We start from the raw sequence: 17,500 nt of genomic DNA, 5'->3' as shown, positions 1-17,500 counted from the left end.
ACCTCACATCATACCTGAGGGACTCTGTAGGTAGATATACCTCACATCATACCTGAGGGACTCTGTAGGTAGATATACCTCACATCATACCTGAGGGACTCTGTAGGTAGATATACCTCACATCATACCTGAGGGACTCTGTAGGTAGATATACCTCACATCATACCTGAGGGACTCTGTAGGTAGATATACCTCACATCATACCCGAGGGACTCTGTAGGTAGATATACCTCACATCATACCCGAGGGACTCTGTAGGTAGATATACCTCACATCATACCCGAGGGACTCTGTAGGTAGATATACCTCACATCATACCTGAGGGACTCTGTAGGTAGATATACCTCACATCATACCTGAGGGACTCTGTAGGTAGATATACCTCACATCATACCCGAGGGACTCTAGGTAGATATACCTCACACCATATTGTTGTTGTTGTTGTTGTTGTTGTGTAGGTAGATATACCTCACACCATATTGTTGTTGTTGTGTAGGTAGATATACCTCACACCATATTGTTGTTGTTGTTGTTGTTGTGTAGGTAGATATACCTCACACCATATTGTTGTTGTTGTGTAGGTAGATATACCTCACACCATATTGTTGTTGTTGTTGTTGTGTAGGTAGATATACCTCACACCATATTGTTGTTGTTGTTGTTGTTGTGTAGGTAGATATACCTCACACCATATTGTTGTTGTTGTTGTTGTTGTGTAGGTAGATATACCTCACACCATATTGTTGTTGTTGTTGTTGTTGTGTAGGTAGATATACCTCACACCATATTGTTGTTGTTGTTGTTGTGTAGGTAGATATACCTCACACCATATTGTTGTTGTTGTTGTTGTGTAGGTAGATATACCTCACACCATATTGTTGTTGTTGTTGTTGTTGTGTAGGTAGATATACCTCACACCATATTGTTGTTGTTGTTGTTGTTGTGTAGGTAGATATACCTCACACCATATTGTTGTTGTTGTTGTTGTGTAGGTAGATATACCTCACACCATATTGTTGTTGTTGTTGTTGTGTAGGTAGATATACCTCACACCATATTGTTGTTGTTGTTGTTGTGTAGGTAGATATACCTCACACCATATTGTTGTTGTTGTTGTTGTGTAGGTAGATATACCTCACACCATATTGTTGTTGTTGTTGTTGTGTAGGTAGATATACCTCACACCATATTGTTGTTGTTGTTGTTGTGTAGGTAGATATACCTCACACCATATTGTTGTTGTTGTTGTTGTGTAGGTAGATATACCTCACACCATATTGTTGTTGTTGTTGTTGTGTAGGTAGATATACCTCACACCATATTGTTGTTGTTGTTGTTGTGTAGGTAGATATACCTCACACCATATTGTTGTTGTTGTTGTTGTGTAGGTAGATATACCTCACACCATATTGTTGTTGTTGTTGTTGTGTAGGTAGATATACCTCACACCATATTGTTGTTGTTGTTGTTGTGTAGGTAGATATACCTCACACCATATTGTTGTTGTTGTTGTGTAGGTAGATATACCTCACACCATGTTGTTGTTGTTGTTGTTGTGTAGGTAGATATACCTCACACCATATTGTTTGTTGTTGTTGTTGTTGTGTAGGTAGATATACCTCACACCATATTGTTGTTGTTGTTGTTGTTGTGTAGGTAGATATACCTCACACCATATTGTTGTTGTTGTTGTGTAGGTAGATATACCTCACACCATATTGTTGTTGTTGTTGTTGTGTAGGTAGATATACCTCACACCATATTGTTGTTGTTGTTGTTGTGTAGGTAGATATACCTCACACCATATTGTTGTTGTTGTTGTTGTGTAGGTAGATATACCTCACACCATATTGTTGTTGTTGTTGTTGTGTAGGTAGATATACCTCACACCATATTGTTGTTGTTGTTGTTGTGTAGGTAGATATACCTCACACCATATTGTTGTTGTTGTTGTTGTGTAGGTAGATATACCTCACACCATATTGTTGTTGTTGTTGTGTAGGTAGATATACCTCACACCATGTTGTTGTTGTTGTTGTTGTTGTGTAGGTAGATATACCTCACACCATATTGTTATTGTTGTTGTTGTTGTTGTTGTGTAGGTAGATATACCTCACACCATATTGTTGTTGTTGTTGTTGTGTAGGTAGATATACCTCACACCATATTGTTGTTGTTGTTGTGTAGGTAGATATACCTCACACCATATTGTTGTTGTTGTTGTTGTGTAGGTAGATATACCTCACACCATATTGTTGTTGTTGTTGTTGTGTAGGTAGATATACCTCACACCATATTGTTGTTGTTGTTGTTGTTGTGTAGGTGCGGGAAGCTGAAGAAGTTGGTTCTGAATAAGAATCGTCTGGTGACTCTTCCTGAAGCCATCCACTTCCTGGTCGACCTGGAGGTACACACTGTCCTCTGTTCTAGGTTCTAACCGTTCTAGGTTCTAGATGTTCTGCCCTGTGTTCTAGGTTCTAAATGTTCTAGATGTTCTGCCCTGTGTTCTAGGTTCTAAATGTTCTAGATGTTCTTCCCTGTGTTCTAGGTTCTAAATGTTCTAGATGTTCTTCCCTGTGTTCTAGGTTCTAAATGTTCTAGATGTTCTGCCCTGTTTTCTAGGTTCTAAATGTTCTAGATGTTCTGCCCTGTGTTCTAGGTTCTAAATGTTCTAGATGTTCTGCCCTGTTTTCTAGGTTCTAAATGTTCTAGATGTTCTGCCCTGTGTTCTAGGTTCTAAATGTTCTAGATGTTCTGCCCTGTGTTCTAGGTTCTAAATGTTCTAGATGTTCTGCCCTGTGTTCTAGGTTCTAAATGTTCTAGATGTTCTGCCCTGTGTTCTAGGTTCTAAATGTTCTAGATGTTCTGCCCTGTGTTCTAGGTTCTAAATGTTCTAGATGTTCTGCCCTGTGTTCTAGGTTCTAAATGTTCTAGATGTTCTGCCCTGTGTTCTAGGTTCTAAATGTTCTAGATGTTCTGCCCTGTGTTCTAGGTTCTAAATGTTCTAGATGTTCTGCCCTGTGTTCTAGGTTCTAAATGTACTAGATGTTCTAGGTTGTAAGTGTTCTCTCTCCTCTGTGTGTTCTAGGTTCTAGATGTCCGTGAGAACCCCAACCTCGTGATGCCTCCCAAGCCGGTGGACAGGACAGCAGAGTGGTACAACATCGACTTCTCTCTTCAGAACCAACTGAGACTGGCTGGAGCTTCACCTGCTGTTATATCTGCTGCTGGGGGAGGTGGGTCTGGGGGAGGAGGAGGGTCTGGGGGAGGAGGTGGGTCTGGGAGGAGGAGGTGGGTCTGGGAGGAGGAGGAGGGTCTGGGAGGAGGAGGAGGGTCTGGCTGGAGCTTCACCTGCTGTTATATCTGCTGCTGGGGGAGGTGGGTCTGGGGGAGGAGGAGGTGGGTCTGGGGGGGAGGAGGTGGGTCTGGGGGAGGAGGAGGAGGGTCTGGGGGGAGGGGGTGGGTCTGGGGGGAGGGGGTGGGTCTGGGGGGAGGAGGGTCTGGGGGGGAGGTGGGTCTGGGGGAGGAGGAGGGTCTGGGGGAGGAGGAGGTGGGTCTGGGGGAGGAGGAGGAGGGTCTGGGGGGAGGAGGTGGGTCTGGGGGGAGGAGGTGGGTCTGGGGGGGAGGAGGTGGGTCTAGGGGAGGAGGTGGGTCTGGGGGAGGAGGAGGGTCTGGGAGGAGGAGGGTCTGGGGGGAGGAGGTGGGTCTGGGGGAGGTGGGTCTGGGGGAGGTGGGTCTGGGGGGAGGAGGAGGTGGGTCTGGGGGGAGGAGGAGGGTCTGGGGGGGAGGAGGAGGGTCTGGGGGGGAGGAGGTGGGTCTAGGGGGAGGAGGTGAGTCTAGGGGAGGAGGTGGGTCTGGGGGGAGGAGGAGGGTCTGGGGGAGGTGGGTCTGGGGGAGGAGGAGGTGGGTCTGGGGGGAGGAGGAGGGTCTGGGGGGGGAGGAGGAGGGTCTAGGGGAGGAGGAGGGTCTGGGGGAGGAGGTGGGTCTGGGAGGAGGAGGTGGGTCTGGGAGGAGGAGGAGGGTCTGGGGGAGGAGGTGGGTCTGGGGGAGGAGGTGGGTCTGGGGGGAGGAGGAGGTGGGTCTGGGGGAGGAGGTGGGTCTGGGGGGAGGAGGTGGGTCTGGGGGAGGAGGTGGGTCTGGGGGGGTGGGTCTGGGGGAGGAGGTGGGTCTGGGGGAGGAGGTGGGTCTGGGGGGAGGAGGTGGGTCTGGGGGAGGAGGTGGGTCTAGGGGGGAGGAGGTGGGTCTAGGGGGAGGAGGTGGGTCTGGGGGGGAGGAGGTGGGTCTAGGGGGAGGAGGTGGGTCTAGGGGGAGGAGGTGGGTCTAGGGGGAGGAGTTATGGCTCTACTCCATCCAGACCTGTCTGTGTTACCAGACAGAGAAATGCACTGCTTTAGATATACGCTCAATACATTTAGTGTGTCTGTGTGTGTGTGTGTGTGTGTGTGTGTGTAGGGGCCAGCCCACGGGACCCCCTGGCGAGGAAGATGAGGCTGAGGAGGAGGAAGGACAGTAGTCAAGACGACCAGGCTAAACAGGTCCTCAAGGGGATGAATGATGTCACACAAGAGAAGAACAAGAGTTTAGAGGTGAGGAGGGGAGGAGGAGGAGAGAGAGGGAGGGAGGGAGGGAGGGTGGAGAGGGAGGGAGGGGGGTGGAGAGAGAGAGGGAGGGAGGGGGGTGGAGAGGGAGGGAGGGGGGTGGAGAGAGAGAGAGAGAGGGAGGGAGGGGGTGGAGAGGGAGAGAGGGAGGGAGGGGGAGGGAGGGAGGGAGGGGGGTGGAGAGAGAGAGGGAGGGAGGGAGGGGGGTGGAGAGGGAGAGAGGGAGGGAGGGGGAGGGAGGGAGGGAGGGGGGTGGAGAGAGAGAGGGAGGGAGGGAGGAGGGAGGGAGGGAGAGAGGGAGGGAGGGAGGGGTGGAGGAGGGAGGGAGGGAGAGAGGGAGGGAGGGAGGGGGTGGAGGAGGGAGGGAGGGAGGGAGGGAGAGAGGGAGGGAGGGGTGGAGGAGAGAGAGAGGGAGGGGTGGAGGAGAGAGAGGAAGGGAGGGGTGGAGGAGAGGGGAAGGGAGGAGAGGGAGGGAGAGAGGGAGGGAGGGAGGGAGGGAGAGAGGGAGGAGGGAGGGAGGGAGGGAGGGGCAGGGTTATGGAGGAGAGATGAACATGTGGTTTTCATTCCTTTAGTACCAGTCTGTATTCCATTTCCATTACAAGGAGCTGGTCCTCCTAGATTTACACCCACCAGCATCCTCTGTTGGGAACGCACCAATGACTTGTTCCAAATGAAACCGAGACCTTAACGTGTGTGTGTGTGTGTGTGTGTGTGTGTGTGTGTGTGTGTGTGTGTGTGTGTGTGTGTGTGTGTGTGTGTGTCCTGTGTGTGTGTGTGTGTGTGTCCTGTGTGTGTGTGTGTGTGTGTCCTGTGTGTGTGTGTGTGTGTGTCCTGTGTGTGTGTGTGTGTGTGCCTGTGTGTGTGTGTGTTGTGTGTGTGTGGTTGTGTGTGTGTGTGTGTGTGTGTGTGTGTGTGTGTGTGTGTGTAGGAGAACGGCGATCAGCAGTACGGGGCATTGAACGCGTCGTTGGGACAAGAGTCTGGAGAAACCACAGCTGGACTACTCTGAGTTCTTCATGGAGGACGTAGGACAGGTGGGTGTTACGCAACTGGCCCAGCGGGCCCGGGGTTTAGGGTTTGGCCCGGGGTTTAGGGTTTGGCCCGGGGTTTAGGGTTTGGCCCGGGGTTTAGGGTTTGGCCCGGGGTTAGGGTTTGGCCCGGGGTTTAGGGTTTGGCCCGGGGTTAGGGTTTGGCCCGGGGTTAGGGTTAGGGTTTGGTCCGGGGTTTAGGGTTTGGCCCGGGGTTTAGGGTTTGGCCCGGGGTTTAGGGTTTGGCCCGGGGTTTAGGGTTTGGCCCGGGGTTTAGGGTTTGGCCTGGGGTTTCGGGTTTGGCCCGGGGTTAGGGTTTGGCCCGGGTTTGGCCCGGGGTTAGGGTTTGGGCGGGGTTTGGCCCGGGGTTAGGGTTAGGGTTTGGCCCGGGGTTAGGGTTTGGCCCGGGGTTAGGGTTTGGGTTAGGGTTTGGCCGGGGTTAGGGTTTGGCCCGGGGTTAGGGTTTGGCCCCGGGGTTTGGCCATCATTGTAAATATGAATTTGTTCTTAACCTCTCTAGGGGTTGTGGGACGCTACCGTCCCACCTGGCCAAGAGCCAATGAAAATGCAGAGCGCCATATTCCAAAAACATAAATACTCATTTATAAAAATTCGGTGTTCTACATCGGTTTAAAGATTTTAACTTCCTGTTAATCCAACCACGGTGTCAGATTTTCAGAAAAGACTTTACGGCGAAAGCAAACCATGTGACTATCCGAGAACGGCGCCCAGCAGACAAACCATTACAAACAGTAACCAGCCAAGTAGAGGAGTTACACAAGTCAGAAATAGCGATTAAAATGAATCACTTAACCTTTTGATAATCTTCATATCGTTGCAACTCACAAGACTCCCATTTACTCAATAAATTTTGTTCGATAAAGTCCCTCTTTTATATATCCAAAAACCTCCGTTTTTTTTTTGTGTTTTCCGCGTTTTGTTCAGTAATCCACAGGCTCAAAAGCGGTCGCAAAAGACGGACAGAAAAATCCGAAAAATTATCAGTGAAGTTCGTAGAAACAACATGTCAAACGACGTTTGTAATCAATCCTCAGCTAGTCATAATAATCAATAACATTTCAACCGGACACAAACTTCGTCAATATATATATATAAAATCTCTCTCTCTGGTCTCGCGCACGGGAAAAAACCTCGGACACTGAAAGGTCCACTCGTTGGTCTTATTCCCTCATTTTTTCAGAATACAAGCCTGAAACTATCTCTAAAGACTGTTGCCATCTAGTGGAAGCCATAGGAAGTGCAATTTGAGTCCTAAATCAATGGAATCTGTATAGGCATTCAATAGACAACTACAAAAAAAATTCTTTTTTTACAAAAAATGTCCTGGATGGTTTGTCCTCGGGGTTTCGTCTGCCATATCAGTTCTATTATACTCACAGACATTATTTTTAACAGTTTTGGACACTTTAGAGTGTTTTTTTATCCAAATCTACCCATTATATGCATAATCCTAGCTTCTGGGCCTGAGTAGCAGGAAGTTTACTTTGGGCACGCTTTTCATCCGGAGGTGAAAATACTGGGGGCCCCGTAGATGTCTCCCTTATGGCTCTAATCTGATAGTGGGGGGGGTAGATGTCTCCCTTATGGCTCTAATCTGATAGTGGGGGGGGGTAGATGTCTCCCTTATGGCTCTAATCTGATAGTGGGGGGGGGGTAGATGTCTCCCTTATGGCTCTAATCTGATAGTGGGGGGGTAGATGTCTCCCTTATGGCTCTAATCTGATAGTGGGGGGGGGTAGATGTCTCCCTTATGGCTCTAATCTGATAGTGGGGGGGGTAGATGTCTCCCTTATGGCTCTAATCTGATAGTGGGGGGGGGTAGATGTCTCCCTTATGGCTCTAATCTGATAGTGGGGGGGGTAGATGTCTCCCTTGTGGCTCTAATCTGATAGTGGGGGGGGGTAGATGTCTCCCTTATGGCTCTAATCTGATAGTGGGGGGGGTAGATGTCTCCCTTATGGCTCTAATCTGATAGTGGGGGGGGTAGATGTCTCCCTTATGGCTCTAATCTGATAGTGGGGGGGGGTAGATGTCTCCTTTATGGCTCTAATCTGATAGTGTGGGGGGGGGTAGATGTCTCCCTTATGGCTCTAATCTGATAGTGGGGGGGGGTAGATGTCTCCCTTATGGCTCTAATCTGATAGTGGGGGGGGGGTAGATGTCTCCCTTATGGCTCTAATCTGATAGTGGGGGGGTAGATGTCTCCCTTATGGCTCTAATCTGATAGTGGGGGGGGTAGATGTCTCCCTTATGGCTCTAATCTGATAGTGGGGGGGGTAGATGTCTCCCTTATGGCTCTAATCTGATAGTGGGGGGGGTAGATGTCTCCCTTATGGCTCTAATCTGATAGTGGGGGGGGTAGATGTCTCCCTTATGGCTCTAATCTGATAGTGGGGGGGGTAGATGTCTCCCTTATGGCTCTAATCTGATAGTGGGGGGGGTAGATGTCTCCCTTATGGCTCTAATCTGATAGTGGGGGGGGTAGATGTCTCCCTTATGGCTCTAATCTGATAGTGGGGGGGGGTAGATGTCTCCCTTATGGCTCTAATCTGATAGTGGGGGGGGGGTAGATGTCTCCCTTATGGCTCTAATCTGATAGTGGGGGGGGTAGATGTCTCCCTTATGGCTCTAATCTGATAGTGGGGGGGGTAGATGTCTCCCTTATGGCTCTAATCTGATAGTGGGGGGGGGTAGATGTCTCCCTTATGGCTCTAATCTGATAGTGGGGGGTAGATGTCTCCCTTATGGCTCTAATCTGATAGTGGGGGGGGGTAGATGTCTCCCTTATGGCTCTAATCTGATAGTGGGGGGGGGTAGATGTCTCCCTTATGGCTCTAATCTGATAGTGGGGGGGGGTAGATGTCTCCCTTATGGCTCTAATCTGATAGTGGGGGGGGGGTAGATGTCTCCCTTATGGCTCTAATCTGATAGTGGGGGGGGGTAGATGTCTCCCTTATGGCTCTAATCTGATAGTGGGGGGGGGTAGATGTCTCCCTTATGGCTCTAATCTGATAGTGGGGGGGTAGATGTCTCCCTTATGGCTCTAATCTGATAGTGGGGGGGGGTAGATGTCTCCCTTATGGCTCTAATCTGATAGTGGGGGGGGTAGATGTCTCCCTTATGGCTCTAATCTGATAGTGGGGGGGGTAGATGTCTCCCTTATGGCTCTAATCTGATAGTGGGGGGGGGTAGATGTCTCCCTTATGGCTCTAATCTGATAGTGTGGGGGGTAGATGTCTCCATTATGGCTCTAATCTGATAGTGGGGGGGGTAGATGTCTCCCTTATGGCTCTAATCTGATAGTGGGGGGGGGTAGATGTCTCCCTTATGGCTCTAATCTGATAGTGGGGGGGGGTTGATGTCTCCCTTATGGCTCTAATCTGATAGTGGGGGGGGTAGATGTCTCCCTTATGGCTCTAATCTGATAGTGGGGGGGGTAGATGTCTCCCTTATGGCTTTAATCCGATAGTGCGGGGGGTAGATGTCTCCCTTATGGCTCTAATCTGATAGTGGGGGGGGGGTAGATGTCTCCCTTATGGCTCTAATCTGATAGTGGGGGGGGGGGTAGATGTCTCCCTTATGGCTCTAATCTGATAGTGGGGGGGGTAGATGTCTCCCTTATGGCTCTAATCTGATAGTGGGGGGGGGTAGATGTCTCCCTTATGGCTCTAATCTGATAGTGGGGGGGGTAGATGTCTCCCTTATGGCTCTAATCTGATAGTGGGGGGGGTAGATGTCTCCCTTATGGCTCTAATCTGATAGTGGGGGGGGGTAGATGTCTCCCTTATGGCTCTAATCTGATAGTGGGGGGGGTAGATGTCTCCCTTATGGCTCTAATCTGATAGTGGGGGGGGTAGATGTCTCCCTTATGGCTCTAATCTGATAGTGGGGGGGGGTAGATGTCTCCCTTATGGCTCTAATCTGATAGTGGGGGGGGTAGATGTCTCCCTTATGGCTCTAATCTGATAGTGGGGGGGGTAGATGTCTCCCTTATGGCTCTAATCTGATAGTGGGGGGGGGTAGATGTCTCCCTTATGGCTCTAATCTGATAGTGGGGGGGGGTAGATGTCTCCCTTATGGCTCTAATCTGATAGTGGGGGGGGGTAGATGTCTCCCTTATGGCTCTAATCTGATAGTGGGGGGGTAGATGTCTCCCTTATGGCTCTAATCTGATAGTGGGGGGGTAGATGTCTCCTTATGGCTCTAATCTGATAGTGGGGGGGGGTAGATGTCTCCCTTATGGCTCTAATCTGATAGTGTGGGGGGGGTAGATGTCTCCCTTATGGCTCTAATCCCAGAAACTCCCAGCTCAGAGCCTCAGTGTTCACAGTGAAACTGTGTGTGTGTGTGTGTGTGTGTGTGTGTGTGTGTGTGTGTGTGTGTGTGTGTGTGTGTGTGTGTGTGTGTGTGTGTGTGTGTGTGTGTGTGTGTGTGTGTGTAGGTGCCTGGTGTGTTTGTGTGGCAGATAGAGAACTTTATTCCGATGCAGGTAGACGAGGCGTTCCAGGGGAAGTTCTACGAGGCCGACTGCTACATCATCCTCAAGGTAACACACCACACACCACACACCACACACACACACACACACACACACAGAACACACACACACACACACACACACACCACACACACACACACACACACACACACACACACACTGCTACTGCATCATCCAGTCAGGGCTCTGTGTGTCCTGGTTAATCTGTACTGGTCGGGCCTGGTTAATCTGTACTGGTCGGGCCTGGTTAATCTGCCCTGGCCGGGCCTGGTTAATCTGCCCTGGCCGGGCCTGGTTAATCTGCCCTGGCCGGGCCTGGTTAATCTGTCCTGGTCGGGCCTGGTTAATCTGTCCTGGTCCGGCCTGGTTAATCTGTCCTGGTCGGGCCTGGTTAATCTCCCTCCATAGTGGATAGAACCGTACTGGAAAAGACCATGTGAATAGAAAACATGCTAGCTAGCAGCACAGTAACCCCCCCACCCCTCCTCTAACCCCCCTACCCCCCCACCCCTCCTCTAACCCCCCACCCCTGCTCTAACCCCCCTACCCCTCCTCTAACCCCCCTAACCCCCCTCTAACCCTCCTCTAACCCCCCCACCCCTCCTCTAACCCCCTCTAACCCCCACCCCTCCTCTAACCCCCCTACCCCTCCTCTAACCCCCCTACCCCTCCTCTAACCCCCCCTACCCCTCCTCTAACCCCCCTACCCCTCCTCTAACCCCCCTACCCCTCCTCTAACCCCCCTACCCCTCCTCTAACCCCCTCTAACCCCCCACCCCTCCTCTAACCCCCTACCCCTCCTCTAACCCCCCTACCCCTCCTCTAACCCCCCTACCCCTCCTCTAACCCCCCTACCCCTCCTCTAACCCCCCTCTAACCCCCCACCCCTCCTCTAACCCCCCTACCCCTCCTCTAACCCCCTACCCCTCCTCTAACCCCCCTACCCCTCCTCTAACCCCCCTACCCCTCCTCTAACCCCCTCTAACCCCCCCACCCCTCCTCTAACCCCCCTACCCCTCCTCTAACCACCTCCTACCCCTCCTCTAACCCCCCCTCTAACCACCCCCTACCCCTCCTCTACCCCTCTAACCACCCCTACCCCTCCTCTACCCCTCCTCTAACCCCCCTCTAACCACCCCCTACCCCTCCTCTACCCCTCTAACCACCCCCCTACCCCTCCTCTACCCCTCTAACCACCCCTACCCCTCCTCTAACCCCTCCTCTACCCCCTCTAACCCCCCTACCCCTCCTCTACCCCTCTAACCCCCCTACCCCTCCTCTAACCCCCCTACCCCTCTAACCCCCCCTACCCCTCCTCTAACCCCCCTACCCCCCCCCTACCCCTCCTCTAACCCCCCCTACCCCCCCCTACCCCTCCTCTAACCCCCCACCCCCCTACCCCTCCTCTAACCCCCCTACCCCTCCTCTAACCCCCCTCTAACCCCCCCACCCCTCCTCTAACCCCCCTACCCCTCCTCTAACCCCCCTACCCCTCCTCTAACCCCCCTACCCCTCCTCTAACCCCTCTAACCCCCCACCCCTCCTCTAACCCCCCTACCCCTCCTCTAACCCCCCTACCCCTCCTCTAACCCCCCTACCCCTCCTCTAACCCCCCTACCCCTCCTCTAACCCCCTCTAACCCCCCACCCTCCTCTAACCCCCCTACCCCTCCTCTAACCACCTCCTACCCCTCCTCTAACCCCCCCTCTAACCACCCCCTACCCCTCCTCTACCCCTCTAACCACCCCTACCCCTCCTCTACCCCTCCTCTAACCCCCCCTCTAACCACCCCCCTACCCCTCCTCTACCCCTCTAACCACCCCCTACCCCTCCTCTACCCCTCTAACCACCCCCTACCCCTCCTCTAACCCCTCCTCTCACCCCTCTAACCCCCCTACCCCTCCTCTACCCCTCTAACCCCCCCTACCCCTCCTCTAACCCCCCTACCCCTCTAACCCCCCTACCCCTCCTCTAACCCCCCCTACCCCCCCTACCCCTCCTCTAACCCCCCCCACCCCCCCTACCCCTCCTCTAACCCCCCTACCCCTCCTCTAACCCCCCTACCCCTCCTCTAACCCCTCTAACCCCCCACCCCTCCTCTAACCCCCCTACCCCTCCTCTAACCCCCCTATCCCTCCTCTAACCCCCCTACCCCTCCTCTAACCCCCTACCCCTCCTCTAACCCCCCCTACCCCTCCTCTAACCCCCCTACCCCTCCTCTAACCCCTCTAACCCCCCACCCCTCCTCTAACCCCCCTACCCCTCCTCTAACCCCCCTACCCCTCCTCTAACCCCCCTACCCCTCCTCTAACCCCCTACCCCTCCTCTAACCCCCCCCCTCTCTAACCCCCTACCCCTCCTCTAACCCCCTCTAACCCCCCCCACCCCTCCTCTAACCCCCCTACCCCTCCTCTAACCCCCCCTACCCCTCCTCCAACCCCCTACCCCTCCTCTAACCCCCCTCTAACCCCCCCACCCCTCCTCTAACCCCCCCTACCCCTCCTCTAACCACCTCCTACCCCTCCTCTAACCCCCCCTCTAACCACCCCCTACCCCTCCTCTACCCCTCCTCTACCCCTCCTCTAACCCCCTCTAACCACCCCCCTACCCCTCCTCTACCCCTCTAACCACCCCCTACCCCTCCTCTACCCCTCTAACCACCCCTACCCCTCCTCTAACCCCTCCTCTACCCCCTCTAACCCCCCTACCCCTCCTCTACCCCTCTAACCCCCCTACCCCCCCTACCCCTCCTCTAACCCCCCTACCCCTCTAACCCCCCTACCCCCTCCTCTAACCCCCCTACCCCCTCCCTCACCCCTCCTCTAACCCCCCTACCCCTCCTCTAACCCCCCTACCCCTCCTCTAACCCCCCTACCCCTCCTCTAACCCCCCCTACCCCTCCTCTAACCCCCCTACCCCTCCTCTAACCCCCCTACCCCTCCTCTAACCCCCCCTACCCCTCCTCTAACCCCCCTACCCCTCCTCTAACCCCCTCTAACCCCCCACCCCCTCCTCTAACCCCCCTACCCCTCCTCTAACCACCTCCTACCCCTCCTCTAACCCCCCTCTAACCACCCCTCACCCCTCCTCTACCCCTCTAACCACCCCTACCCCTCCTCTACCCCTCCTCTAACCCCCCTCTAACCACCCCCTACCCCTCCTCTACCCCTCTAACCACCCCCTACCCCTCCTCTACCCCTCTAACCACCCCTACCCCTCCTCTAACCCCTCCTCTACCCCTCTAACCCCCCCTACCCCTCCTCTACCCCTCTAACCCCCTACCCCTCCTCTAACCCCCCTACCCCTCTAACCCCCTACCCCTCCTCTAACCCCCTACCCCCCCTACCCCTCCTCTAACCCCCCCACCCCCCCCTACCCCTCCTCTAACCCCCCCTACCCCTCCTCTAACCCCCCTACCCCTCCTCTAACCCCCCTCTAACCCCCACCCCTCCTCTAACCCCCCTACCCCTCCTCTAACCCCCCTACCCCTCCTCTAACCCCCCTACCCCTCCTCTAACCCCCTACCCCTCCTCTAACCCCCTCTAACCCCCCACCCCTCCTCTAACCCCCCACCCCTCCTCTAACCCCCTACCCCTCCTCTAACCCCCCCACCCCTCCTCTAACCCCCCTACCCCTCCTCTAACCCCCTCTAACCCCCCACCCCTCCTCTAACCCCCCTACCCCTCCTCTAACCACCTCCTACCCCTCCTCTAACCCCCCTCTAACCACCCCCTACCCCTCCTCTACCCCTCTAACCACCCCTACCCCTCCTCTACCCCTCCTCTAACCCCCCTCTAACCACCCCCTACCCCTCCTCTACCCCTCTAACCACCCCCCTACCCCTCCTCTACCCCTCTAACCACCCCTACCCCTCCTCTAACCCCTCCTCTACCCCTCTAACCCCCCTACCCCTCCTCTACCCCTCTAACCCCCCCCTACCCCTCCTCTAACCCCCCCTACCCCTCTAACCCCCCTACCCCTCCTCTAACCCCCTACCCCCCCCTACCCCTCCTCTAACCCCCCCAGACGTTCCTGGAGGAGAACGGATCGCTGAACTGGCAGATATTCTACTGGATCGGGTCAGGAAGCCACGCTGGATAAGAAGGCGGGGTCAGCCATCCACGCTGTCAACCTCCGTAACTACCTGGGGGCGGAGTGTCGAACCGTCAGAGAGGAGATGGGGGACGAGTCAGAGGAGTTCATCGCTGTACGTCCACACACACACACACACACACACACACACTACACACACACACACACACACACACACACACACACACACACACACACACACACACACACACACACACACACACACACACACACACACACACACACACACACACCACACGGCCTGTAGAAAACGTTCCGGACTCTTATTCCCCACCAGGTGTTCGATAATGACATCTCCTACATTGAGGGGGGAACAGCCAGCGGCTTCTATACTGTGGAGGATACACACTACACTGTTAGGTAAGGAGGAGGAGGAGGAGGAGGAGGAGGAGGAGGGATACACACTACACTGTTAGGTAAGGAGGAGGAGGAGGAGGAGGAGGAGGGATACACACTACACTGTTAGGTAAGGAGGAGGAGGAGGAGGAGGAGGAGGGATACACACTACACTGTTAGGTAAGGAGGAGGAGGAGGAGGAGGAGGAGGAGGAGGGATACACACTACACTGTTAGGTAAGGAGGAGGAGGAGGAGGAGGAGGAGGAGGGATACACACTACACTGTTAGGTAAGGAGGAGGAGGAGGAGGAGGGATACACACTACACTGTTAGGTAAGGAGGAGGAGGAGGAGGAGGGATACACACTACACTGTTAGGTAAGGAGGAGGAGGAGGAGGAGGGATACACACTACACTGTTAGGTAAGGAGGAGGAGGAGGAGGGGGATACACACTACACTGTTAGGTAAGGAGGAGGAGGAGGAGGAGGGATACACACTACACTGTTAGGTAAGGAGGAGGAGGAGGAGGGATACACACTACACTGTTAGGTAAGGAGGAGGAGGAGGAGGGATACACACTACACTGTTAGGTAAGGAGGAGGAGGAGGAGGGATACACACTACACTGTTAGGTAAGGAGGAGGAGGAGGAGGGATACACACTACACTGTTAGGTAAGGAGGAGGAGGAGGAGGGATACACACTACACTGTTAGGTGAGGAGGAGGAGGAGGAGGAGGAGGGATACACACTACACTGTTAGGTAAGGAGGAGGAGGAGGAGGAGGAGGAGGAGGGATACACACTACACTGTTAGGTAAGGAGGAGGAGGAGGAGGGATACACACTACACTGTTAGGTAAGGAGGAGGAGGAGGAGGAGGAGGAGGAGGAGGGATACACACTACACTGTTAGGTAAGGAGGAGGAGGAGGAGGAGGAGGAGGGATACACACTACACTGTTAGGTAAGGAGGAGGAGGAGGAGGGATACACACTACACTGTTAGGTAAGGAGGAGGAGGAGGAGGAGGAGGAGGAGGGATACACACTACACTGTTAAGTAAGGAGGAGGAGGAGGAGGAGGAGGGATACACACTACACTGTTAGGTAAGGAGGAGGAGGAGGAGGAGGAGGAGGAGGAGGGATACACACTACACTGTTAGGTAAGGAGGAGGAGGAGGAGGAGGAGGAGGAGGGATACACACTACACTGTTAGGGGAAGGAGGAGGAGGAGGAGGGATACACACTACACTGTTAGGTAAGGAGGAGGAGGAGGAGGAGGAGGAGGAGGGATACACACTACACTGTTAAGTAAGGAGGAGGAGGAGGAGGAGGAGGGATACACACTACACTGTTAGGTAAGGAGGAGGAGGAGGAGGAGGGATACACACTACACTGTTAGGTAAGGAGGAGGAGGAGGAGGAGGGATACACACTACACTGTTAGGTGAGGAGGAGGAGGAGGAGGAGGGATACACACTACACTGTTAGGTAAGGAGGAGGAGGAGGAGGAGGGATACACACTACACTGTTAGGTAAGGAGGAGGAGGAGGAGGAGGAGGGATACACACTACACTGTTAGGTAAGGAGGAGGAGGAGGGATACACACTACACTGTTAGGTAAGGAGGAGGAGGAGGGATACACACTACACTGTTAGGTAAGGAGGAGGAGGAGGAGGGATACACACTACACTGTTAGGTAAGGAGGAGGAGGAGGAGGAGGGATACACACTACACTGTTAGGTAAGGAGGAGGAGGAGGAGGAGGAGGGATACACACTACACTGTTAGGTAAGGAGGAGGAGGAGGAGGAGGGATACACACTACACTGTTAGGTAAGGAGGAGGAGGAGGAGGAGGAGGGATACACACTACACTGTTAGGTAAGGAGGAGGAGGAGGAGGAGGAGGGATACACACTACACTGTTAAGTAAGGAGGAGGAGGAGGGATACACACTACACTGTTAGGTAAGGAGGAGGAGGAGGAGGAGGAGGGATACACACTACACTGTTAAGTGAGGAGGAGGAGGAGGAGGAGGGATACACACTACACTGTTAGGTAAGGAGGAGGAGGAGGAGGAGGAGGGATACACACTACACTGTTAGGTAAGGAGGAGGAGGAGGAGGAGGGATACACACTACACTGTTAGGTAAGGAGGAGGAGGAGGAGGAGGGATACACACTACACTGTTAGGTAAGGAGGAGGAGGAGGAGGAGGGATACACACTACACTGTTAGGTAAGGAGGAGGAGGAGGAGGAGGGATACACACTACACTGTTAGGTAAGGAGGAGGAGGAGGAGGAGGAGGGATACACACTACACTGTTAGGTAAGGAGGAGGAGGAGGAGGAGGGATACACACTACACTGTTAGGTAAGGAGGAGGAGGAGGAGGAGGAGGGATACACACTACACTGTTAGGTAAGGAGGAGGAGGAGGAGGAGGAGGGATACACACTACACTGTTAGGTAAGGAGGAGGAGGAGGAGGAGATACACACTACACTGTTAGGTAAGGAGCAGGAGGAGGAGGAGGGATACACACTACACTGTTAGGTAAGGAGGAGGAGGAGGAGGAGGAGGGATACACACTACACTGTTAGGTAAGGAGGAGGAGGAGGGATACACACTACACTGTTAGGTAAGGAGGAGGAGGAGGAGGGATACACACTACACTGTTAGGTAAGGAGGAGGAGGAGGAGGAGGAGGAGGGGATACACACTACACTGTTAGGTAAGGAGGAGGAGGAGGAGGAGGAGGAGGGATACACACTACACTGTTAGGTAAGGAGGAGGAGGAGGAGGAGGAGGAGGGATACACACTACACTGTTAGGTAAGGAGGAGGAGGAGGAGGAGGGATACACACTACACTGTTAGGTAAGGAGGAGGAGGAGGAGGAGGGATACACACTACAC

At 53.8% G+C, this 17,500-nt stretch overlaps 1 protein-coding gene across 1 annotated transcript in view; it reads left to right on the top strand.

The window, feature by feature from the left end:
- Positions 1-17,500, top strand: part of LOC106593976 (protein flightless-1 homolog) — a gene marked incomplete at its 5' end in the record, with an annotated part of 87,624 nt that overhangs the window by 18,225 nt on the left and 51,899 nt on the right. Inside the window, 9 exon segments of the mRNA XM_045711486.1 lie at positions 2,323-2,407; positions 3,089-3,236; positions 4,453-4,586; positions 5,530-5,558; positions 5,560-5,635; positions 10,092-10,196; positions 14,175-14,225; positions 14,227-14,355; positions 14,539-14,621. Of these exon segments, the coding sequence (XP_045567442.1) occupies positions 2,323-2,407; positions 3,089-3,236; positions 4,453-4,586; positions 5,530-5,558; positions 5,560-5,635; positions 10,092-10,196; positions 14,175-14,225; positions 14,227-14,355; positions 14,539-14,621 (840 nt within the window).

Source organism: Salmo salar, unplaced genomic scaffold (assembly GCF_905237065.1).
Source record: "Salmo salar unplaced genomic scaffold, Ssal_v3.1, whole genome shotgun sequence".
NCBI classification, from domain to species: domain Eukaryota; kingdom Metazoa; phylum Chordata; class Actinopteri; order Salmoniformes; family Salmonidae; genus Salmo; species Salmo salar.
The sequence above is the reverse complement of the archived record's forward strand: the minus strand, read 5'-3'. Positions and strand labels throughout refer to the sequence as shown.